The following is a 25,126-nucleotide window of genomic DNA, read 5'->3' on the forward strand; positions in this document are numbered from 1 at the left end:
TTCTGCAATACGTCTGACCTGTAAAAGGTGATGAGGCTACATGCTCAAGTGACACTTCCGACTACAGTTAACTGCCTGTGTATTCAGGTTCTCAAATTGGAATTTCTGTGTATAATCTGTTGCACCAACACTAACATATCTAACGAGCTGCATAATTTACAACTTCTATGTTTCATGACGAACAGTAATAGTTTAATGCTGTTGCTCATTAAAAGTAAACTATGGATTAACATCCATGTGAGAGTCTGCTTCATCCTGACTATGCGTAACGTAATTACTGTGAGCAGTTATCTAAAACATGGAAAAATGTAAGCATATAACCAGTGCCACTCTTGAGAGTACAATGGCTGTTGAATTGAGCGCTTAATATTCAGAAAAATTTTCAAAGCTTTTTAATTTCTCTGATAATTTTTATTATTATTGTGACCGTGTTTTGAAAATATACAAATAGTGTACGTGGTGATACAGATTTTTGTGCTGTACCGCTTAAGACTTTGCCGTCTACAGATACACTGTAAAAAACAAAAAAACTAATAAAAGGCGATGCACCACGCTGCAGTTATCCGGATGGGATGGAAATCGGGAAGGGCGATGTATATATACAGACAAAAAACGGTTACAGTTTCAGAAAAATTAGGTAATTTATTCAAGGGAAAGAGTTCCACTTATGTCTTTAGGATTGTTCGGTACATAGGAGAGAGCAGATTTAATTTTCTGTACATACGGTGCTAGTCATGCTAGAGCGATTAGTGATTATTAAGTCCATGTTCCTGTTACAACATTTCGGCTGTTCCTGAATGTGGTGTGTTGTTTACTCAGTGTAGTTGTTCCATATTAAACAGTGAACTGCCATGTTATTGTACCTGTTGCCAGATCACGTGAGCATGTAAGATTGAAACAACTGGCATATCTTCTGCTAGAGCGCTCTTGTCTAGATATTGTTTTCTTTTGGAGTAATTATCTTCGAAGTCTTACTTTTTCTGTTTAATGTTGTTGCTATAAACCCGTTCTGTGTGTAAGGTCTAAATTATTTTGAGAACTTGTGAATGTTTCTTGTGATTTTGCTATATTTTCAAACAGCTTAGATACTGGTTGAATCTTTCAGTATTCTACAAACATTGTTGGTAAATTATTACAGTCTTTTTGGCGAGACTGTGTGTGCCATTATTTAATGTAAGCTTTCATGTAAAAGGTATCTCGGTTATAGCAAGCTTGTACATGGCGCTGTGGCGTAACTATGAAAGGTGTCTGTTAATAATCGCACTTGCGTCATGTATCTATCCCATTGATTACAGGAGAGCTCTTTTTCTTTTATTTTACGATGGAAAGTTGATCCTGTTTGATATTTCCCTGCTATATGGGTAGTACTGAAGTCTATACTTGTCGTCATTGGAGCCGGTAACTCCGCCGATGAAAGGCTAGGGTGCGGTCGTGCCAAGTGAGCACATAGAATTTGAAAGGAAGAAGGAGAGACAGTTGTTAGGAGTCAGTCGTTTGTAAGATGTGGTCAGTCCTAGGTCGTGTCCCCATGTAATGCAGTGATGTTACAGTGAGTTAGTCGCCGCTGAGCAGATTTACGCATGCAGTACCTGTTATTGCGAGTTTATGCGGCAGACAGGGCTGAGCCGCATGAAGCCTTTGGAAAGTTCTTTTCGATCAGACAAGCTGTGGTCTGCTATTTCTGCTGCCACTTAGTTGAGCAAGAGTGCGTAATACTGGAATTGGTACTGGGAGAGCGAACTACATTTTTGAACTGACTACGACAAGCACATGCCGCTACACTCTCTTTAACCTACTCAACGATACAAGATAAGGTGTTTTTTTTTTACTCGTGCTTTGGTATGTTATGCAGAGGCCGTGTGACTGATTAGGTTTTCCTGTAAACCGTGCACCGGAGTGACGATTAGTCTGAGATCAGTATACAACATTTTGTTTACGGTCGCGTTCCATGCTTACTCAGCGATCGGGAGTTAGTAAGTCGTTGTATCATTCACCAAAGAGGTTGGTAATGTTTATGTTTTTTTTGTATTGCCATTTCAAGAATCGAGCAGAACGTGACTTTATTAAGTGTAGCAGATGGTTAGTGTCGTTTTAATCTATGGGAAGGATTGTCATAGTGATTACTCTTAACAAAGTAGAAGTTTACTGGTATTTGAAATTTCCATTTTCATTACATTAGTTAGACTAATTTTCCCATCTGATACCGTTCTGAAGTAGGAAAAAACATTTATCGAATAATCCTAGTTCATATTTTTATCTTATTTTTGTCTAAGTAAGATGTTTATGAGAAGTCACTATTGTGTAATAAGCTTAGCTTTGTAAATGTATGGTAAGTTACGCAGCAGAACGACGAAACTGAGCATGCCTAGCTCCTATGTTCCTTTTTCCCAGGCGGTGTCACATTATCAGTGCCTGTTTGAGTAAACGTATCTAAGACTGTTTATTTATCTCGTAGGAACTGCCCGCTAGTGGCATAGAGAGGTTGATTATTGGATGAGACACACCAGAGCATCTTCAAAGTATGACAGATTGTACCTTTGCGCAGTATAAGTACGGTGTCTGAAAGTGCTTGGATATAGTCAGATGTGTATCGATACGATTACTGGAAGAGTACACTTGGCTGTTAACATACGTCGTACAGGTTGTAATATTTTGTTTTGAGTGTGTTACGCATTTTAGAATTTTCTTTATTAATAGTATTCGTTTTTGGGTGGCTGGACTCTCTAAGTTCATTGTTTATAACATTTAGTGAGCATCCTTGGGATCTGATATACATTTTGGAAATTTTTCGTGTCTATTGTAACGCCTTTGAACTTTTAACCAATTCGTAGGCTGTTTGTTATTACTACTGAATGTTGCAATTTTAAAAACAATGCCATTTTTAAAATTGCGGAAATTCAGTGTGTAACTGCATTTGATTTTTGGTTAAATGAAAATTCTGAAGAATATTTACGACTCACCGCTCAACCCAGTTTTACCACTCACTGTATCACACATTTCTGAAATAATACACGGATATAGATTTCCATATATTCTCAAATACCGAATGTGCTATTGTCTTAATTTTTAATAAAAAATACTTTACTCCGATTACTTACACGTATCAACAAAGTACAATAAGCTGGTAAGTATTTCATTTCATATTGACTGATAATGCTAAAACTACTGAATCACTGAATTCAGCTGACACCAGATGAAGCATCATTGATGGTTGTCTAAGCAAAGATGACAATCAACAACTAAATTACATAGACTTCTGGTGGCGATTATAACGCGAGGCATTCTTCCTCTACGTGCTAGCCTGTCTCGAAAGGGACGAACATACATACTATTACTGTATTAACGATATTCCAATCAAAAGGAGTTAATAATCTAAGGACGTCGTAATGAACACTATCAGTACACTGACAACGTATAATTCAAATACAATATCATTCGTAACAATGTCACATTCACTACGTGTAATATTATTTCGATCCAGGCATGGTTATTACCGGATTTTGTATGTTTAATTTAAGAAGTGGCCGTATGCCCTTCTTGTCGCCATCCCGTTATCCCCAGCGGCAGAATATGTGTACCACAACTGAACTTGTATAGTGTTATTGATATGAAAGTGAGCGAAACTTTTAAAAATTATTGTGAACCGTGTAGTTAAGGCAGGCCTTGTGTGCCAACCCGGTATTCACCCAGTTGGATGTGGGATACCGCTGAAAATCACATCCAGACTGGCCGGCGCGCGGCCGCCCGGATTCGATCCGGGGCCAACGGCCACCGTACTTCCCCGTCCCGGAAGCGACGCCTTGACACACCTGGCTATCAGGCCGATTAGTTACAAAATTACAGAAACCACAATAGCTATGCTTTGGCAGTACAGCTCATAGCCTCGACTACAGGAATACTGAAGGGTAGATCCTGAGGCAGTTCACAGTCTTATTGTGCAAGGCGCTGTGCGCTAGCTTGCTGTACATAGAGGTGGTCCAGAACTGGATGGAACCTGATTGCGTATTAACGCCCATGGGCTGGTACACTGATCAACCTGAATGTGGCTTTTAGATGGTTTCTCACGATTGTTTATGCAAATGCTGGACTGGTCCCCGACTTCTGCATCAGACAATACGCCGCACCAACGGTTAAAATAAGATTTCACACAGAATATAGTTTACACTATTCGCAGACAGATGGGGCACACTACTTCTCTCCCTTCTGTTACCTTGGCGACTCTGGCACCAAGAAGGGCATCCGGCTACAAAGATTAAAAAATAAAATTTGCGGAATTCTGTAAAAGCGGACCCCATACTCGACGCGATAAATTCTTGGTGGTGGGAGGGGGGGGGGGGGGGAGGAGAAGGGGAAGAAGGCTCTGAAGCAATATAGCTAGCGGCGTAGGGTACCGGTAACAAGTCGCACTTAAATATCAGCATAAAAAATGATTTACGCAAACCTGTTTTGCGGGGGTTGTCTTTTGAAATTACTTACCCAGTGGGCCGAGCCGGTAATTAATAGCAACCATCACAACATCGTGGTCCAGAATAAAATTGGGTTCAACCCAGTTGGCGCCTCCTGAGATCCAGCCGCCTCCGTGGATCCAGAACATCACTGGCAGCCGCCTGCTTGGATTCACCTGAAAACACAGATAATGCTAATACTGAATTTTCTATCAGAGCCATTACGACGATACAGTGGTATGTTGATACGAAAACAGGCATATAATGTATCTGAAATTTTTGTGTCCTGAAGCTCTTACGTCGGATTGTACTAACGCATAGCACATTTTGCCTAATTTGCTTTATTTTTCGGGGACTTACGAAATACGCGTGCATCAGCCAACGATAAAGAATCACTTAGACCTCCATCACTGTTACATCGCAAAGAATTGTCACATCTAGTGTCATGAAGAAATGAAGACTCCCTTGTTATTTGTCGAAATATAGAGGCTCCTAAGAGACGTTTCGCTCAACAAAATTTAATTCTCAGATTCAAAAATCGGGTTGATCGAGACTACCGTTTCATGATGACATGGCAAGCTGAAGATGAAGAAAATTGTATGAGGATATGGAACGGGTAATTCAGTATCGTAAAGGGAGATGAAAATGCAATAGTCATGGTGGTCTGGAATGCGCTTTTAGGGGTAGGAGCAGAAGAAAGAGTCACGGGAGAATATGGGCTTGGTAGTGGAATGAGAGAGAAGAAAGACTAGTTGAATTCTGAAATAAATTTCAGCTAGTAACAGTGAAAACTCTGCTTAAGAGGAGGAGATATACTTGGAAAAAGCCGGAAGATACGACAAGATTTCAGTTAGGTTACATGACGATCAGGCAGAGATTCCGAAATCAGATACAGGATTGTAAGGCCTACCCGGAGCAGAAATAGACGCGGACCACAATTTAGTTGTAAAAAAGAGTAGAAGGAAGAGACAATGCGCAAGGATGTGGGTTACGGAAGTACTGTGGAATACAGACATACGCCTCAAGTTCTCTACACTTTAGCTGCTGCGGTGAAGAATAACTCAGCAGGCAGTTCAGCTGAACAAAAACGGACATTTCTAAAAAGGGCTATGACAGAAGTTGGAAAGAGAAACATAGGTACATCGAAGGTCATTGCGAAGAACCCACGGGTAAAAGGAGAAGCCGGCCGGTGTGGATGAGCGGTTCTAGGCGCTTCAGTCTGGAGCCGCGCGACCGCTACGGTCGCAGGTTCGAATCCTGCCTCGGGCATGGATGTGTGTGATGTCCTTAGGTTAGTTAGGTTTAAGTAGTTCTAAGTTCTAGGGGACTGATGACCTCAGATGTTAAGTCCCATAGTGCTCAGAGCCATTTGAACCATTTTTTTTAAAAAGGAGAAATACTTCTGCGATCGATGAAAGAAGCAAGTACAAAATTGACCATGAAAAGCGTGAAGATACCGAAAAAGAAATGATTGTCGGAAGGACTGACTCAGCATATGGAAAGGTCAAAGCAACCTTCCGTGAAATTAATTGCAGAGGTGGTAACATTATACGCGCAATGGGAATTCCGCGGTTAAGCGCAGACGATAGAGGAGATAGGTGGAGGGAGTACATTAAAGGGCTGCATGTGGGTGAAGTCTTGTCTGATAAAGTGACAGAAGAAGAAGAACTAGTCGATATAGAAGCGATAGGGGATAGAATATCACAACCAGAATTTAGAAGAGCTTTGGCAGCCTTCTAATCAAATAAGTTGTAAGTGACAGACAACATTCCAACCGAATTTTCTAAAATTACTGTAGGAAGTGACAACAAAACGACTACTCACACTGATGTGTACAGTGCATGAGTCTGGAGGCATACCATTTGACTTTCGGAAAAATATCATCCACACAATTCCGAAGGCTGCAAGAGATGACAAGTGTGAGAATTATCGCAAAATCAGTTTATTAGATCAAGCATCCAAGTTGCTGACGAGAATGGTACACTTAGTAATGGAAAAGAGAATTGAGGAAGTGTTAGATGAGGAGATGTTGGGCTCGAGTATGGGAAACGAACAAGAAGGATAGTTCTGACTTTATGTATGATAATGGAAACAAGACTGAAGAAAAATCAAAATACCTTCATAGGATTTGTTGACCGGGAAAAACTGTCAGACAATATCAAATGGTGCAAGATGTTTGAAATCCTGTGAAAAATACCCTTAAGCTATAGGGAAGACGGGTTATATACAATATGAACATGTACCAAGAGGGAACCATAAGAGTGGAAGATCAAGAATGAAGTGTTCGGATTAAAAAGAGCGTAAGACAGGGATGTAGTCTCCAACCCCCCCCCCCCCCCCCCCCCCCGCTTCTTTTCAACCTAGACATCGAAGAATAATTGATGGAAATTAAAGAAAGGTTCCAGAGTGAAATTCATATTCAAGGTAAAAGGATATCAATGATACACTACTGGACATTAAAATTGCTACACCACGAACATGACGTGCTACAGAAGCGAAATTTAACAGACAGGAAGAAGATGCTGCGATATGCAAATGATTAGCTTTTCAGAGCATTCACACAAGATTGGCGCCGGTGGCGACACCGAAAACGTGGTGACATGAGGAAAGTTTCCAACCGATTTCTCATACACAAACGGCAGTTGACCGGCGTTGAATGATGAAACGTTTTTGTGATGCGTCGTGTAAGGAGAAGAAATGCGTACCATCACGTTTCCGACTTTCATAAAGGTCGGATTGTAGCCTATCGCGATTGCGGTTTATCGTATCGCGACATTGCTGCTTGCGTTGGTCGAGATCCAATTACTGTTAGCAGAATATGGAATCAGTGGGTTCAGGAGGGTAATACGGAACGCCGTGCAGGATCCCAACGGCCTCATATCACTAGTAGTCGAGATGACAGGCATCTTATCCGCATGGCTGTAGCGGATCGTGCAGCCACGTCTCGATCCCTGAGCCAACAGATGGGGATATTTGCAAGACCAAAACCATCTGCACGAACAGCTCGACGACGTTTGCAGCACCATGGACTATCAGCTCGGAGACCATGGCTGCTGTTACCCGTCACACTGCATCACAGACAGGAGCGCCTGCGATGGTGTACTCAACGACGAACCTGGGTGCACGAATGGCAAAACGTCATTTTTTCGGATGAATCCAGGTTCTGTTTACAGTATCATGATGGTCGCATCCGTGTTTGGCGATATCGCGGTGAACGCACCTTGGTAGCGCGTATTCGTCATCGCCATACTGGCGTATCACCCGGCGTGATGCTATGGGGTGCCATTGGTTACACATCTCGGTCACATCTTGATTCCAGTTACGGAACTTTGAACAGTGGACGTTACATTTCAGATGTGTTGTGACCCGTGGCTCTACCCTTCACTCGATCCTTGCAAAACCCTACATTTCAGCAAGATAATGCACGACCGCATGTTGCAGGTCCTGTACGGGCCTTTCTGGATACGGGAAATGTTCGACTGCTACCCTGGCCAGCACATTCTCCAGATCTCTCACCAATTGAAAACGTCTGGTCAATGGTGGCCGAGCAACTGGCTCGTCACAATACGCCAATTACTACTCTTGATGAACTGTGGTAACGTGTTGAAGCTGCATGGGCAGCTGTACCTGTACACACCATCCAAGCTCCGTTTGACTCAATGCCCAATCGTATCAAGGCCGTTATTACGGCCAGAGGTGGTTGTTTTGGAAACTGATTTCTCAGGATCTCTGCACCCAAATCGCGTGAAAATGTAATCACATGTTATTTCTAGTATAACATATTTGTCCAATGAATACCCGTTTCTCATCTGCATTTCTTCTTGGTGTAGCAATTTTAATGGCCAGTAGTGTACAATTCGCTGATGACATTGCTGTTCTTAGTAAAAGTGAAGGAGAATTACAGAATGTACTGAATGGAATGAACAATATAATGTGTACTGAATATGAATTGAGAGTAAAACGAAGAAGAAAGTTATAGGAAGCAGCCGAAATGAGAACAGCAAGTAACATAAATCAGATTTATGGTCACAAAGTAGATTTAGTCAAGGAATTGTACTACCTAGGCAGCAAAATAAACCATGACGGTTGGATCAAGGAGAATATCAAAAGCAGATTACAGTGGAAAAATCATATTCCTGATTAAGAGAAGTAAACTAGTGTCAGACATAGAACTTAATTTAGGAAGAAATTGGTGGCATTGTACGTTTGGAGCACAGCGTGGTATGGACTGTGAGAAAACCGGAAAAGAAGAGAATCGAAGCATTTGAAATGTGGTGCTGCAGACGAATGTGGAAACTAAAGTGGACTGATACGTTAAGGGATGAGGAGGTTCTTCGGAAAATCGGAGAGGAAAGGTTTATATGGAAAACACTGACAAGAAGAAGGGATAGGATCGTAGGACATCTCTTAAGATGTCACGGAATAACTTCCGAGATACTAGAGAGAGCCGTAAAGGGAAAAGACAAGAGGAAGACAGAGAGTGAGATACATCCAGCAAAAAATTGAGGACGTAGGTTGCAAGTGATACTCTGTGATGAAGAGGTTAGTACAGGAGAGTAATTAGAAAGTGCACAATTCGCAGTTAATTTTACTAAGTCGTTTGTGTGTGATAAACGCTGCATTCGAATTTCTGGTACCATTATAATAAATTAAATCCAGTCCTATATATGATGAACGGGCCAAACAACGGAAAACCTTTATAGAAATAATTCTGAAAATGCTACAATTATCATTTTCATACGATGGGGCTGCCACTGCAGCTTTATCACAGGAATCGGCCTAGCTACTTCTGTTTTAAAATAAAATTCGTCCATTTTAGTAATGCAAATAGCCGAGCAAACAGTTTCGTTTATTTTATTATGTAATGGATTATGATAATAAACCAGGAGTTCTAAAAATAATCACTACTTTGTCAAGTAAAACGCCTGAGTAACTGCAAGGAGAAGCTTATAACGAAAAGTTCATGATCCATCCTGCTTAAAATATGAAACGAGCGAACAATTTAAGGTCATTCAAATAGATGGTATCTAAATAAAGATTATATCCCGTACCCTCTCTTTGCTGCAATTAAGTACTGTGTGCCTCAAGTAAACAAAAGTTATCAGAACAAATAAATTATTACTTTTCAACACAATCAACAAATTCGGTCACAGAGAGTAATACATTTCTTAAACTCGTGTGAACACTTTCAGGTATTACAAAATCTTTTCAGTTTAATCGATACAGAAAAACTTGCATAAGAAATGATCGAGGAACATCGAGAATATCAAGACTGGTTAATTTATGCGATTTCTCCCGTTTTTTCACAAAAAAGGATTAAAGAAAGCAACAAAAGTACTCTACGGTACGATAAATAGTGAATATCAGTTTACCCTTCGGCTTAACATATGTGGCTGCAGTTAGAAGACACATTACCTCCGGTGTGAAGACATTGAGGTAAAGGCAATCCTCGCTTCCAGCAGGAGGAATTGATGGATCAAACAATGCATTCTGGGTGCACTGTGGTCCTGGCACTGTTGCATCGCGAATGTTTATCCAGAAATCCGGAGGCTGAGGATTCTGAAACAAATATTGCAGTACGTACTTTAACAACTATCTCAATCCCACACTTGATTTAGGTGCCTTATAGCAACAGCTGCTAATCTATTACAAAATTTTAGCTGCCTTCTGTCAGCCCTGAGTATGATTTTGCATGTACATGAGAAGAGTGTAGCAATACAACATTAATACTGTGGGTGTATTAATTGAATGATAGATGACAGACGTTGATTTTAGTTCCGTTCTCTGTAACCAACCTTAACTTGGATATTTGTTCTCAACCCTCGTCAGTTCTACTGTAAAGATACATAACATTCTGAACTGCAGACTCATTCACATGGTAACCGTTACGAAATGTTGAAAATCAGACAGAAACAGGAATAAGACTATGGCAACCAATTCCGTGGCTTTACCAACATTGTTCAGTTTGGCATAGGAATGTTCGATTATAGAAGAAAAAACATCGGTTAGGGACGTCATTAGTGTAGTCACCTAGTAACGGTATGAAGTCTCATTAAGTATACTCTCCAATATTAGAGCATAATTTTAGCTTTATTGCTATTTACTGACTAGTGTAGTATAGTAATTCTTAACTCTTTTATAGTTGCCTGTCGTCCAGCTGCGTTTAACGCTGTGTGGGGACGTGAAGTATGTGTTGAGCTAAGAACTGCTATTTCTTTCTTAAGAATGGAGTTTAACTCCACATCGAGTAGAATATCTGAACGAAAAATGTAGTTCCTGGAAATTGAATTCATTGTATTAAATATTCTTCAATTTACATTACCAGACGAAACGTGTACTATCGAGCATTTTCTGACTTAGCTAGACCTTCGATAATAATGGGCAGACAAGCCATCTGGCTAGTTGACAATCTACTTAATGCGAGCGCCACGGACCAGTCTTTCATTCATAACTCAGACTCTGGCGGGACTGTCAAGTGCCTGGATTGTCAGTCAGCAGTCAGCGGTTCGTGGCTCCGCGAGGGAGAAGACGGCTGCGTCTTTGGTACGGCGCTGACTCTCGTGGCTGCGTGAGACGCCGTCTGTGATGAGGATTGGCTGGCCCTGGGCGCTTAACTACAGCTGTCCGGAGTTGACTATAGAGAAGATGCACCACTGCCGCGTTCCTACATGTTGATGAACACTCTGGCTACTACGGAAGCTTTCAGGAAGTTTGTGTCTGACAAGGAAACACCACCAACTTGACATCATATTCGGTGGGGAAAAAAGGACACTACTAAGATATCACCCCCAGAAATCGATCCTTCGCGAGAATTTTGACAGTAATTCTGATAGTACGCTGTTATAACCTTCTGAATGTAGAGCCTTTACACACGCGCCAGTTGGCTGTCAAAAGCTCCGACCTACTGTAGAAGTTTAACACGCGAATGCGAAGTACCCGTTTGATGCCCGAATGCAAAATACAGTCTAAGAAAGTGGTAAGAGTTTCGTGTTCATGATTTCGGCGAACCAACAAGCGAAATTGCTTAGTTCACTGTATTATAGTGTGCGCTTTCAAGCCAGTAGATGGCGTCAGAGATCCCTTTGCTTTAAACAACTTCATGTTGCGATTCACAAATGCAGTGTAATTTAATGAAATGAGTAGGTGTGTCATTAAGGAAGTAGTGAAGTTATATTTAATTAATAACAACGCTGTTATGGGTTTTTTCTTTGTTTTGAAAAGATGACACAGTTAAAATGAAAGAGTTGCGTTATTCTTCAACATAACTGAGATGATTAATTTGTAAATTGAAAAACATTAACTACATTTCATAACAGACTAATGCGCCAAAGAAACTGGTATAGGCGTTCATATTCAAATATAGAGAAAAATAAGCAGGCAAATGACGACGTTGCGGTCGGCAACGCCCTTATAAGGCAACAAGTGTCTGGCGCAGTTGTTGGAACGGTTACTGCTGCTACGATAGCAGGTTAACAATATTTCAGTGAGTTTCAACGTGGGTTATAGTCAGCGCACGTGCGATGTGACACAGCATTTCCAAGGTAACGATAAAGTGGGCTTGTACCCGTACGACCAATTCACGAGTGTACCGTGAATATCAGGAATCCGGTAAAACATCAAATCTCCGAGATCGCTGTGGCAGGAAAAAGACCCTGGAAGAACGGAACCAACAACGACTGAAGAAGTGCAACCCTTCCGCAAATTGCTGCAGATTACAATGATGGGCCATCAAATAATACACTACTGGCCATTAAAATTGCTACACCAAGAAGAACTGCAGATGATAAACGGGTATTCATTGGACAAATATATTATACTAGAACTGACATGTGATTACATTTTCACGCGATTTGAGTGCACAGATCCTGAGAAATCAGTACCCAGAACAACCACTTCTGGCTCCAATAACGGCCTTGATACGCCTGGGCATTGAGTCAGACAGAGCTTGGATGACATGTACAGGTACAGCTGCCCATGCAGCTTCAGCACGATACCACAGTTCATCAAGAGTAGTGACTGGCGTATTGTGACGAGCCAGATGCTCGGCCACCATTGACCAGACGTTTTCAATTGGTGAGAGATCTAAGGAATGTGGTGGCCAGGGCAGCGGTCGAACAATTTCTGTGTCCAGAAAGGTCCGTACAGGACCTGCAACATGCGGTCGTGCATTATCCTGCTGAAATGTAGGGTTTGGCAGGGATCGAATGAAGGGTAGAGCCACGGGTCGTAACACATCTGAAATGTAACGTCCACTGTTCAAAGTGCCGTCATTGCGAACAAGAGGTGACCGAGACGTGTAACCAATGGCACCCCATACCATTACGCCAGTATGACGATGACGAATACACGGTTCCAATGTGCGTTCACCGCGATTTCGCCAAACACGAATGCGACCATCATGATGCTGTAAGCAGAAGCTGGATTCATCCGGAAAAATGACGTTTTGCCATTCGTGCACCCTGGTTCGTCGTTGAGCACACCATCGCAAGCGCTCCTGTCTGTGATGCAGCGTCAAGGGTAACCGCAGCCATGGTCTCCGAGCTGATAGCCCATGGTGCTGCAAACGTCATCGAACTGTTCGTGCAGATGGTTGTTGTCTTGCAAACGTCCCCACCTGTTGGCTCAGGGATCGGGACGTGGCTGCACGCTCCGTCACAGCCATGCGGATAAGATGCCTGTTATCTCGACTGCTAGTGATACGAGGCCGTTGGGATCCTGCACGGCGTTCCGTATTACCCTCCTGAACCCACCGATTCCATATTCTGCTAACAGTAATTGGATCTCGAGCAACGCGAGCAGTAATTTCATGAAACAATAAACCGCAATCGCGATAGGCTATAATCCGACCTTTATCAAAGTCGGAAACGGATGGTACGCATTTCTCCTCCGTACACGAGGCATCACAACAACGTTTCACCAGGCAACGCCGGTCAACTGCTGTTTGTGTATGAGAAACCGGTTGGAAACTTTCCTCATGTCAGCACGTTGTAGGTGTCGCCACCGGCGTCAACCTTGTGTGAATGCTCTGGAAAGCTAATTATTCGCATATCACATCATATTCTTCCTGTCGGTTAAATTTCGCGTCTGTAGCACGTCATTTCGTGGTGTAGCAATTTTAATGGCCAGTAGTGTATCAGCATACGAACCATTCAACGAAACATCATCAATATGGGCCTTCGGAGCCGAAGGTCCACTCGTGTGCCCTTGATTACTGCACGACACATAGGTTTACACCTCGCCTGGGCTCGTCAACACCGACATTGGCCTGTCAATGACTGGAAACATATTGTGTGGTCGGAGAGTCTCGTTTCAAATTATATCGACCGGATGGGCGTATGGATACAGCCTCATGAATCCATGGAGCCTGCAGCTTCTATAATGATGTGGGGCGTGCGCAGTTTGGAGTGATATGAGTCCCCTGATATGTCTAGATACGACTCTGACAGTTGAGACGTACGTAAGCACCCTGTCTGATCACAGGCATCGATTCATGTCCACCGTGCATTCTGACGGACTTGGGCAATTCCAGCAAGACAAAGTGACACCCAGACGTCCAGAATTGCTACAGAATGGCTCCGGCAACACTCTCCTGAGTTTAAACACTTCCGCTGCCGACCAAACTCCCCAGACATGAACATTATTGAGCATATCTGGGATGCCATGCAACGTGCTGTTCAGAAGAGATTTCCACTCCCTCGTACTCGTACGGATTTAGGACAGCTTTGAAAGACTCATGGAGTCAGTTCTCTCCAGCCCTACTGCAGACATTAGTCGAGTTCATTCCACGCCGTGTTGCGGCACTTCTGCGTGCTCGCGCGGGCTCTATACGATATTAGGCAGGTGTACCAGTTTCTTAGGCTGTTCAGTGTAAATTGTCAGTTGCTTAGGTTTATCCATCTTGATTTTGAGACATAGCGTTGAACATACATGTGTGTGATGTTGACATATTACGTACTCTTCTCGAGTAAAAGGACAAAAGAAAATATTCTTGAACAAGGTTTCAGCACACGCTCGGCGGTCACGTTCCTCTTCTCCCCGGTTTGCCCTCGCCTTAAACATTTATCGAATAGCACGGTTGTAGTTGCCACTCCTCTGTATGGTACCTCGTGTTCGAGCGTCAGGCAGTTGCAGCGGGGCAGAGGGGATCACAAACAAAGGCAGCGCGCGAAGTTTAGAAGCTGTACATTCCGAAGGTCATGACTGCACACTATCAGAATTGTGATACAAATTTTCGCGCAGGATCGATTGCTGGACCTAAAATCTTGCCTTTTGCTGCTTAAAATAGGAGGCGAAGTTTGCGATGTTTCCTCGTCAGACATGGCCATCGACTCGCGGAACTTGACGGCACGAAAGCAGGCACAAGGCGACGGGAGCTAGTGTCAGCAGGTCGTTGACTGCGGCCGCCCGGCGCTCTAGACACTGCACTTGCGCCCATGCTGTGGTCTACGCCGTTAGAGCATCAGCAGCGCAAATTTCGTAAATGGTGCTCTACATGTGTTCTTGTTCCGGCTTTACAGCTGTCCGGTGGGGTCAGGGATTTTCGCCTGCCCCGAGATGACTGGGTGTTGTGTCGTTTTATTCATCATCATTCATCCCCATTACGGTCGGGGGAAGGGAACGGCAAACCACCTCCATTAGTTCCTCGCCTAGTACGGCGGTGCGGGTCTCCCGCATCATTCCCCTACGCTCTGTAAAGTAGCATGGAACTTCATTTCCTTTCGGAAAACTGGGACCAATCTGTGCAAAAATTTTTCTAGTAGGGGAAAACGACCTTCCATTTATAGAGGGTGCTGACTGACTTAATACAAAGTTTGGTAATTTTTGACACTGTTACTTTTTATAACACAAATCACAACCGGTTCACTAAATGCCGCACATAGCATCTGCAAATTCTCATTGTGGAGCAAAACTGATTATAGCTGAGTCATAGAAAATGGTTTTATCTGGAGATTCCTCACAGATGTTAGAAATTGGTGAACCGATATCAACATGACACTATTAACACTTCGCCTGTGTAGTGACATTATGATTTAAATTTCGTAAGGCAGGTCACCCAGACCAACACAACACGCAATTGAATGAACGTAGTTTTACTAGTATTCAAATTACCAACGACAACAGAACTGCTCTTCAATCATTTTCCTTTGTCTTAGGCGTGTTTACAAGTAAATGTGGCAGTAAACAAATATTAAGGAACTATTTTGCCACTCTTTGGTCAAATAATTAATATCTGGCACATGCTATCATATAACCGATAAACTAAGAACATTGAAACATTTCTTCTAAACATTTGCTCACAATATACATCACATGATGTTACGAATTTGAGAAACTCAGAAGAAGACAGGAAAAATTACTTACACAGTTACCAGTTACTTCACATTTCGCAATTATTCACAGTTCCTGCAAAAAACTTCAATATGTTCAAGACACATGCATCTTTGACACTTTCTGCAGTGATATTTCGTTTCCCTGTTTTGCTTTGATGTACATCTACGGCATGTGCAGAAGGTGCAGGCTGGCGCTTGTGCTTGTTGCAATCATTGACCTAATTTGCACACCTCGGAAATTTTCTGACGCACAACACGTAGACTATTTGTCATTGAGCTCTTAATTATTCAGAATTGCTACTCAAACTGCAAAGATATTTTGTTAAACATTTCTTTTGACTAACAGCCAAAAATGTCTTAACTCTACAAACTTAGTGTCGTAGATATAGGGGAGCGAGCAATGCTGTACTTACTATACAATAGCCGCTAACCCATTGACTAAATCGTGCCTTGTAGAGCAATGTGAATGAGAAAGGTACATGGCAGTACACCACGCACACTACTGGCAGAACAAATAATCAACAGTGTGGAAGGAGCCGGTATGTGAGATCGTGCCTCACTAACGGAGTGCTAATTGCCTGTTGATCGTTAGCAGGAGGGAAAATATTTGCGGTTGCTCTGGGAAGGGGTCAAATGTCACGGTGAAGTGTTAACGCGCTGCAGCATTATCGGTAAAAAGTGGTGCACCTGTTATATTACTCTGCCAAAATACTATTTCTTCTGGAAATGAGGGGGCTTCGGTCAGCTTACCGCGAATTTTTTTGTGATGTTTCACGGTTACACGCTGAGCCAGTTGATGGTACACTGATGAGCCAAAACATTACGACCACCTCCTTAATAGCTTGTCTGTCCGTCTTTGGAACGAAATAGAACACTGATTCTCCATATCAAGTATCCTACACTTTGTTGATAGTTTTATGGAGGTATGTGGCACTAGATGTCTAAGAAAAGGTCATGTAATTCGCGTAAATAACGGGCCGCTGATTTGCGTACGCGGTGATGGCGTCCTATGGCTACCCAGATGGGTTCTGTAGGATTTACATTAGGCGAATTTTGTCGCCAAGGCATCAACTTGAGTTCACTGTAACCTTCCTAGAACCACTGTAGCACGGTTCTGGTTCCGAGACACGGAAAATTACCCTGCTGAAACAAGACATCGCCGTCAGAGAAGACATCAAGCGTGAATGGATGCAGGTGGTTCGCAGCTGTCAGAGAGTCTTCGATTAGTACCACAGATACCGTGCGAGTGCAGGAGAATGTCTCCCATAGCATAATAGTGCTCTCACCAGCCTGCGCAAGTGACGCGTTCACGTTTCGAGCCACCGTTCACCTCGATGACGGCGTTTGTGGAGATGACCGTTGACCTAGTGTACCAAAAATATTATTCACACGAAGATTCCGACCGTCCCGTGCCCACTGCAATCGTAATTGATGATGTCGTTGGGTCAACATGTTAACACGCATGGATGGTCTGCTGCGGAGCTCCATGTTCAATGATGTACGATGAACTATGTGTTCCAAGACGTGAGTGTACCAGCAGTGTGCTCTTTGGGTAGAGATGCCACAGATCACCTGTCGTCCTAGTTTACAGAGCAGACAAGTCTCCAAATCCCACTATCTGTGAATGTCCAATCATTTAATGCCTAGTGTTAGTTTCACTGTCCTACCTCATTCCGTTGAGGCTTACACAGCAGCACGTGAACATTCGACCAGTTTCGTCGTTTTCGAGATCCTCGTTCAAAGGCTATGAATAAAAATTATCTGCCCTTTGTCAAAGTCGCACATCTAAATGGATATCCCCATTTGCAGCCCATATCTTCTTTAGGGTGATTCCCGTCCATGTATGTTCCGCTTGCTTCTTTTCTTTACCACGTCACGTGCCGTTAACGCCACCAGCTGGCATCCAACATGTAGTGGGCAGTGGTAATAATGTTTTGGTTTACCAGTGTATATGCACAACTGTCTTACAACCGTTCACAATGCGATACGCTTTTGTTAGTCACCACTGTATTTGTTTATGTAACGTCACCACGTGTTTGGAACAAAGCCCGCGGGAGACCAAGTTCAGTAATATCGTGGTCGGACAAAAAAATTTCCGCCACCAGTCCCTGTTTTCAGTACTGCGCACAGCACGTTTCCCCATACGCGCTGTGAGTGCACCTGTGTTTAGCAGAACAATCGAGGCGTCTTATATACCGATTCCTGCTGTTGTCATAGTGAGACTGGGCAGTAGAGGTACAAGGTGAAGACTGCGAGGCATGAATGTGCTGCTGCTGCTGATTGGTTGTTGATCAAATGGATGTCGTGGTTTGAATCCTGATTCAGAGGAACTTGAGCAATCCCTATCGTTCTTACTGTAGCTTCTTCTAACCAAACTATGTGCCTTTGGAATATCGTCTCAGTTGTGCGACTGCATTCGTGATTTACTGTCAGAAAGGTCACAGTTCGTAGAAACAGACGGAAAGTCATCGAGTAAAACAGAAGTAATATCCTGCGTTCACCAAGGAAATGTTATAGGCCCTCTATGTTCTTGATCTATATGAACGAAATAGGGGACTATCTGAGTAGCCTTCTGTGATGGTACAAACCCCCGTTACTAGATGAATAGGTCCTGTATGCAAGGACTGCTTTGTGGAGAGCGAGCGCGCGACATGATGCGCCATTCGCGGAAGCGCGTGGCGCGCCCGCGCGAGATTTGCAACGTGTCGGCGGGATGCCTCCGCCTGGCGGCCACGTGGACCGCAGCTTGGGGCATTGTTTGGTTTTTCGCGCATTACGAGAAAACCATGTAACCTACGGTGAAGAGCGATGAGGCAGTGGATTGTGGTCTGCAATATGCACCTTCTGAAAGATCTATCTTTATTTTAAGTTACGAGACGCAAAACTTATAGTAACTTGAAAATTGTTTAATTACACGAACACTGAAAGATTAATAAAAATAGTAAACAACAACTTACAGGGATGAGAAAGCGCTCATTAAAAACGTCTCGTCATAGCGGATCGAGTGGCGTAGTCATATGGTAAGGCTCATAAATAATTAAGCTCGTAAAGAGCAATAAACAAAGTTTGATGGGAAATTGTTTATAAAATTCAATAGAAAATTCATGTCGTAAAGAACGGCACCATATAATATTTCGGGTGGCATCTCACGTATTTTAAACTAGTTAAGTTATACTATACGCTTAACTTGCAGTAGTTTTCATTGTTTGCAAATTATTATTAACATTTATCGCCCATAATTAATTAATTATTATAGATATGAAGATTTTGATCAGCGAAATGTGTAGATCGCTATAGATAACGTCTAAAACAGTGCTATATGCAGTTCTATGTTAAAACTTTGCAGCGCAGATGTAAATAAACAAATTTATGGTAAGTGGCGAAATTTTGCAAAAATAAAACTTGATTTGCGGGTGATAGAATAATCCTAGAAATTAATGTAACGTAGTAAATAAAATGTACTTTTTATCGCGGTTTCGATGGTGTACTTATTTCTGTCGAGAGATGTATGTGTCAAAATTTGTAACCTTAACTGTTGAGATTGGTACTTGCATAATCAAGGGGGGGGGGGGGGGGGAGACATCCAAGCATATATAAGCGAGCGGCCATCTTGGCCAGGGGCCAGTCGTTGGGCAGTCGTTGGTGGAATTGGCTGGTGGGTGGCGAGCGAGCCCCACTTGTGGGTGGCCTATGTGGTCGTTTGAGTAAGAATTTTTTGGCGCTGATTTATTTCGACAAAGAGTATTGTTTAATAGTGCAAGTGTGCAAACATATATTTGGTGAACTCGAAGTGCTTCGATTGTTTGTGTGAGTACGAATTACGAGGTATACATTGGCGTAAGTGAACATGTGGTGAGCTGCGATTTCGCGCCAAAACTGCTAGAACAAAGAGGACAGTGAGACTTGGGGTTCTGTTCGAGTTGATTGAATAATTTTCGTTTCTACTAGACTACATTACTGCTATTGGGGGCTCGGGGTCAAATTATTATTAAAGTAAAACTGTAAACCGTCTCACCAGTGCTAATTTCATTGTGTGAAAGAAAAGGACGACGCCAGTAAATAGTTGTGATAAAAACCTAATTGAACTGTGTCGTGAAAAACGATTTTGCTGTAATAATCGCCTAATTTTTGTTCCCTAGCATAAACTGTATTCACGAATGATTAATTAAAATACTATAACTAATGCGCGGATGTGGAACAGTGTACTAATGCACCATGTGTGGAAATCATCCCCTGAGACTTACGTGAGAGCCAAAATTTGCACTAACATTTTTAACGAACATTTGTATATGCACAATCGTGTGAACTCTTCAACCGCACTTATTTTCCACCCCGTCGCACGTCTTAGATTGCTTGCACATGATGCTGTCATTTACCATCTTGTAAAGTCATCAGATGACCAAAATGAACTGCAAAATGATTTAGATAAAATACAGTATCTGGGTGGTGCGAATAGTGGCAATTGACCCTGAATAAAGAAAAGTGTGAAGTTGTTCACAGGGGCACTAAAAGAAATTCGCTGAATTTCGATTACGCGATAAGTCACACAAATCTGAAGGCTGTAAATTCAACTAAATACTTAGCGATTACAATTACAGATAACCTAAACTGGAACAATCACATAGATAATGTTGTGGGTAGAGCAAACCAAAGACTTCGATTCATTGGCAGATCACTAAGGAGTGCAACAGGTCTACTAAAGAGACTGCTTACACCACGATTGTCCACCCTATCATGGAGTACTGCTGTTTGGTGTGGAATCCGCATCGGGTGGGACTGACGGATGACATCGAAAAAGTTAAAAGAAGGGCAGCTCGTTTTGTATTATCGCGAAATAGGGGAGGTAGTGCCACAGGCATTATACGTGAATTGGAGTGGCAATCGTTAAAACAAAGGCGTTTTTCGTAGCGAAGGGATCTTCTCATGAAATTTCATCAACAGTTTTTTCCTCCGGTTGCGAAAAGATTCTTTTGGCATCCACCTATATAGGGATAAATGATCATCACGATAAAACAAGAGAAATCAGGGCTCACACAGAAAAATTTAAGTGCTCGTTTTTCCCGCACGCCGTTTGAGAGTGGAACGGGAGAGAGACAGTTTAAAGGTGGTTCATTGAACCCTCTGCCAGGCACTTTATTGTGAATAGCAGAGTATTCCCCTAGATGTAGATATAGATAGAATGGTAATATTTTCTAGAATCTACCTTGCTTCAAACTTTTTGTGCAATGCTTTCGCTAATTTTATCGATTTTACAAAAGATAATCTGCTTTTCTAAAAACCGTGCTGCATCTGACATTTCAAAAGTTTATGCCGTTTGCTAACATTACTTTGAGATTATTGAGATTAGGATTTGTCAATTTTAATGCCTGTGTGCCAACCTCTTTATTGGGTGCTTACATAATTATCACATTAAGCGCTAACGATTCAGCACACGTTTACTCACAATTTTGATTCTCATCAAAATAAACACCTGTCCGTCAGCCGTTTGAGATCAGCTGTCTATGCAGCATATGACTGATGCACCTCCTTGCAACAGCGAAAAAATGCTATCCTAGCTCTTGCAACATGTTTTTGCTTCTCGTAATGCTTAGAGAGCCGATTATGGATTTAAGATTAATGTGAACAGGTTTATCTACATAACTTAATTTTGTAGAAAACATAGTATTTGGGAGTTAGTAGACAACGCTACAGCAACGTCTCTCATGCTGCTTGTATCGAGATGGAATTGTAGACATCTATAGAATAAAGAAAGAAAGGAAGATTAGGTCTAAATGCCCCATCGGCAAATGGGTCGTTATGGACGGAACACAAGCTCGAAATGTTTGAACGACGTGGAAGGAAGTCGGTAGTGTCCTTTCAAAGGACCTGTGATATCGTCCAGATATCGCGGTGCCACATCAAAGTCAGCAACGAGAATAGATACCATAGTCATTAGCGAGGGCTCACTGCAATTCGCAACGACGTATGGGAGAGGCTTCTGAAGATCGCGCCTCCCCTTTCATTACAGCAGTGCCCTCACGCTGACATCAATACAGTGTCGAGCTGGAGGGAGTTCTGCCCTAGTTCACCGCCTTTGGCGGGATCTAACGAGGAACCTTCATCAAGAACTTGATATCGACCTCGTCCAGGACACCATCCGAAAGACAACTGTTAAGCTCCTGAACACCATTGAATATCTCTGGTCGACCACTCACCATGTGGACAACGTCAAAACGGTTCAAATGGCTCTGAGCACTATGGGACTTAACTTCTAGGGTCATCAGTCCCCTAGAACTTAGAACTACTTAAGCCTAACTAACCAGGATTCGAACCTGCGACCGTAGCGGTTGCGCGGTTCCAGACTGTAGCACCTAGAACCACTCGGCCATCCGGCCGGCTGGACAACGTCATTTCTGTTGCCCCACAACTGTTGTTTGATGGACTATCTGGATCAAAAGGTAAATTTGTACTGTTCTCTCCTCAGTAACCAACAAAAACTTATACCAACCACCATCGCGGAAGTGTTCATGGACCCAGAGCCTTCTGTCCTTCCTACAAGTAAATAAAAAGAACAATACAAATTTACCTTTTGATCCAGGTAGTCCACCAAACAAACGTAGCACTTCTATCACACCACACACACACACACACACACACACACACACACACACACACACACTGTTGATAATGTTGAACACTGTACCTCAGGAAAACAGTGTGTTGTAAATTATCAAGTAATCCTGCATCAAAGTGAAGTAAATCTTTTATTCATTTATGTGAACTACTATTTTATGTGTTTTAATTTGGTGAACTTTCACCCAGAGCATTCAAAGAATCCACAGCTATGGCAGGACGATAGTAGTTTCGCCTGATCACAACAGGATTCAACCCACCATTTACCTGGGGATATTTAGGGAAATCACTGGAAACCTAAAGCGGGTGGCGGGACGCAGAATTGAACTGTCTTCCTCCCGGAAACATGTGCTAACCAATGTGCCTTCACGTTTCAGTGACTGTAGTATGAGTCCCTGTCTTTGTCATCTGGATGAAATAGCGCGAATGGTGGTTATGGACGCTGCTGTTTTTGTTCCAGAATTTACTTTTGTACCTCTGCTTGTCCTGCGATGTATAGTACTGCTAGTTGCAGAGGTTGAAAGAGTGTAATAGGAAGAATGACCTTGAAGTCTTGCTCGGTTCTTTCAATTTGACATCTGTCATTGATTTTCCTACTCGGGCAGTAAAGGACAGCAGCACATTGATAGATAACACTTTTATAGACCAAGATAAGTTTAAAAACATAAATTCTTGTCCTGTTGAGAATGGCCTTTCTGATCACGGTGCTCAGCTAGTTACAGTATATGACATAGCTCCATTCAGTAATTCAAAACTACCCTCCAAAGTTGTGCGTTCAGTTAATGACTCAACAATTAGGAATTTCAGGGAAAACCTTCAGCAGTTAGACTGGGATGAGGTGTACAAGGAATCTGACGCTAATTGAAAATATAACTTATTTCATGATAGACTTGTAAGAGAATTTGAAAACTGTTTCCCCAAGAAAGTAGTTAAATCTAATTATGAGAAACCATGCAAAAAACCTTGGCTTACTAAAGGAATAAAAATATCTTGTAACCACAAAAGGGAACTGCATCTAACAACAAGAAAGAGTGATGACCCAGAAACAGCCAAATATTATAAAAACTACGGTGCTACATTAAGAAAGGTTATTAAAACGTCCAGAAGCATGTGCATCATGTTTGAGATTAATACCTCTGATAACAAAATAAAAACAATTTGGAATATTATTACAAGGGAGACAGGGCAACCAAGAGCACAGGATGACAGCATTACCATCAAAGCGAATGGAAACCTGACAAACAACAAACTGGAAGTTGAAAAATTTTTGAATAATCATTTTTTAAATGTTGTAGAGAAAATAGGATCTAAATGTTCATTAGATGAAGCAAGGCAGTTAATGGAAAAGGCCTTACACACACAATATGATACAATTGAAATTCCACCCACCTCTCCTTCTGAAATTAGGAAGATAATAAACTCTCTCAAGAATAAATGCTCACAGGGAATTGATGGCATTTCCAGCAGGATAATAAAAGCTTGTTCCCAAGAGAGAAGGGGGGTTCTTAGCCACATATGTAATAGCTCTCTGAAGCAGAGTATTTTTCCAGATAGACTGAAGTATGCCATTGTTAAACCTCTGCATATAAAAGGGGATACGTCTGACGTCACAACTGCCACCCAATCTCTCTTCTGACTGCCTTATCCAAAATTCTTGAAAAGTAATGTTGGGATTTTCTGTGACCTCTCAAAGGCTTTTGATTGTGTAAATCATGGAATACTTCTAGATAAGCTCAAGTACTGTGGTATAAATGGGACAGTGCTCAAATTGTTTAAATCATACCTAATTGGAAGAGTGCAGAAAGCTGAAATAAGCACTTCACATAATATGCAAAAAACTGGTGATTCCTCATACGGGGGGACAATCAAGGATGGGTTGCCGCAAGGATTGGTCTTGGGTCGTCTGCTGTTCTTAATATGTATAAATGACTTGCCATTCTTTATTCACGAAGATGCAAATCTGGTACTTTCTGCCGATGATACAAGTATAGTTATCACACCCAACAAACAAAAATTAACTGATGAAATTGTAAACAATGTTTTTTTCAGAAAATCAGTAAGTGGTTCTCTGCAAATGGGCTCTCATTAAACTTTGACAAAACACAGTATATACAGGTCCACACAGGAAATGGAGTAAGAGCATTAATAAATATAGGCTTCGATCATAAATCGTTAGCTAAGGTAGAATATTCAAAATTTCTGGGTGTATGCATTGATGACAGGTTGAACTGGAAAAAAACACACTGAAGACCTGCAGAAACGTTTGAGTTCAGCTGCTTATGCTATTAGGGTCACTGAAAATTTTGGCGATATACGTCTCAGTAAATTAGCTTACCACGCCTATTTTCATTCTCTGCTTTCGTATGGCATAATATTCCGGAGTAACTCATCATTGAGTAAAAGAGTGTCCATTGCACAAAAGCGTGTAATTAGAATAATCGTTGGAGCTCATCCAAGATCATCCTGCAGACACTTATTTAAAGAGCTAGGGATCTTCACTGTAGCCTCACAATATATAAATTCACTTATGAAATTTGTTACTAACAGTCCGAACGAATTCAAAAGTAATAGCAGTGTACATGGCTACAACACATGGAGAAAGGATGATCTTCACTTCTCAAGGTTAAATCTAACTTTGGCTCAGAAGGGGGTAAATGATGCTGCCACAAATGTCTTTTGCCACTTACCTAATAGGATCAAAAGTTTGAGACAAGACCATATAGCACTTAAAAGGAAATT

General features: G+C 42.1%; 1 protein-coding gene across 1 annotated transcript in view; it reads right to left on the reverse strand.

Annotated features, from left to right (window-relative positions):
- LOC124787608 (venom carboxylesterase-6-like) overlaps positions 1-25,126 on the reverse strand; it is a 152,074-nt gene that overhangs the window by 100,044 nt on the left and 26,904 nt on the right. Inside the window, exons 2-3 of the mRNA XM_047254359.1 lie at positions 9,861-10,004; positions 4,477-4,621 (exon numbers count right to left, since the gene is read on the reverse strand). Of these exons, the coding sequence (XP_047110315.1) occupies positions 4,477-4,621; positions 9,861-10,004 (289 nt within the window). The remainder of the gene's footprint in view (positions 1-4,476; positions 4,622-9,860; positions 10,005-25,126) is intronic.

This window comes from Schistocerca piceifrons, chromosome 3 (assembly GCF_021461385.2).
Source record: "Schistocerca piceifrons isolate TAMUIC-IGC-003096 chromosome 3, iqSchPice1.1, whole genome shotgun sequence".
In the NCBI taxonomy this organism is placed as follows: domain Eukaryota; kingdom Metazoa; phylum Arthropoda; class Insecta; order Orthoptera; family Acrididae; genus Schistocerca; species Schistocerca piceifrons.